Source organism: Myotis brandtii, unplaced genomic scaffold (genome assembly GCF_000412655.1).
Source record: "Myotis brandtii unplaced genomic scaffold, ASM41265v1 scaffold743, whole genome shotgun sequence".
Lineage (NCBI taxonomy): Eukaryota > Metazoa > Chordata > Mammalia > Chiroptera > Vespertilionidae > Myotis > Myotis brandtii.
Window position 1 is genome coordinate 1568402 of NW_005370960.1, and position 526 is coordinate 1568927.

Genomic DNA, 526 nt, shown 5'->3' on the forward strand with positions numbered 1-526 from the left:
GCAGGGAAGTCATCGAGAAGGGCCACACCGCGGCCGAGGCCAGCTACGCTCGGGACGCCGGCGCCAAGGTACCCTGGGGACAGGCAGCCTGGGGAGGAACCCAGGAGGCCTTCCTGGGGGAGGCAAAGTCAAACGCAGCCCGAAGCAGCCCAGCTCTCCCCAGGCAGTGTACCAGCGGCTATTTGAATGGGTGGTGAACCGGATCAACAGCGTCATGGAACCCCGGGGCAGGGACGCCCGGCGGGACGGCAAGGACACGGTCATTGGCGTGTTGGACATCTACGGCTTCGAAGTGTTCCCTGTCAACAGGTGGGAGACCCAGCTCTGACCCCAACCGCCAGGGCCCCCCGCTGTCCTGGGGAGCTGGGTTGGCTGGGGAGTAAGATGTCTGGTGTCCGTCCTGGCTGGTCCCTGACCCCAGGGTTATAGCCAAGCTGCCTCCGCGGTGCGCGCCCCCCCCCCCCCCCCTGTCAGTGGTGCCGGGAAGGGAAAATCCCGAGCTCACTTCCCCTTGCTGGGGGCAAAG

At 66.5% G+C, this 526-nt stretch overlaps 1 protein-coding gene across 1 annotated transcript in view; it reads left to right on the top strand.

Moving 5' to 3' along the window:
* The window catches only part of MYO1G (myosin IG), a gene marked incomplete at its 3' end in the record, with an annotated part of 18279 nt that overhangs the window by 6169 nt on the left and 11584 nt on the right, over window positions 1-526 (top strand). The window contains exons 9-10 of the mRNA XM_014530535.1: window positions 5-68; window positions 164-321. Of these exons, the coding sequence (XP_014386021.1) occupies window positions 5-68; window positions 164-321 (222 nt within the window). The remainder of the gene's footprint in view (window positions 1-4; window positions 69-163; window positions 322-526) is intronic.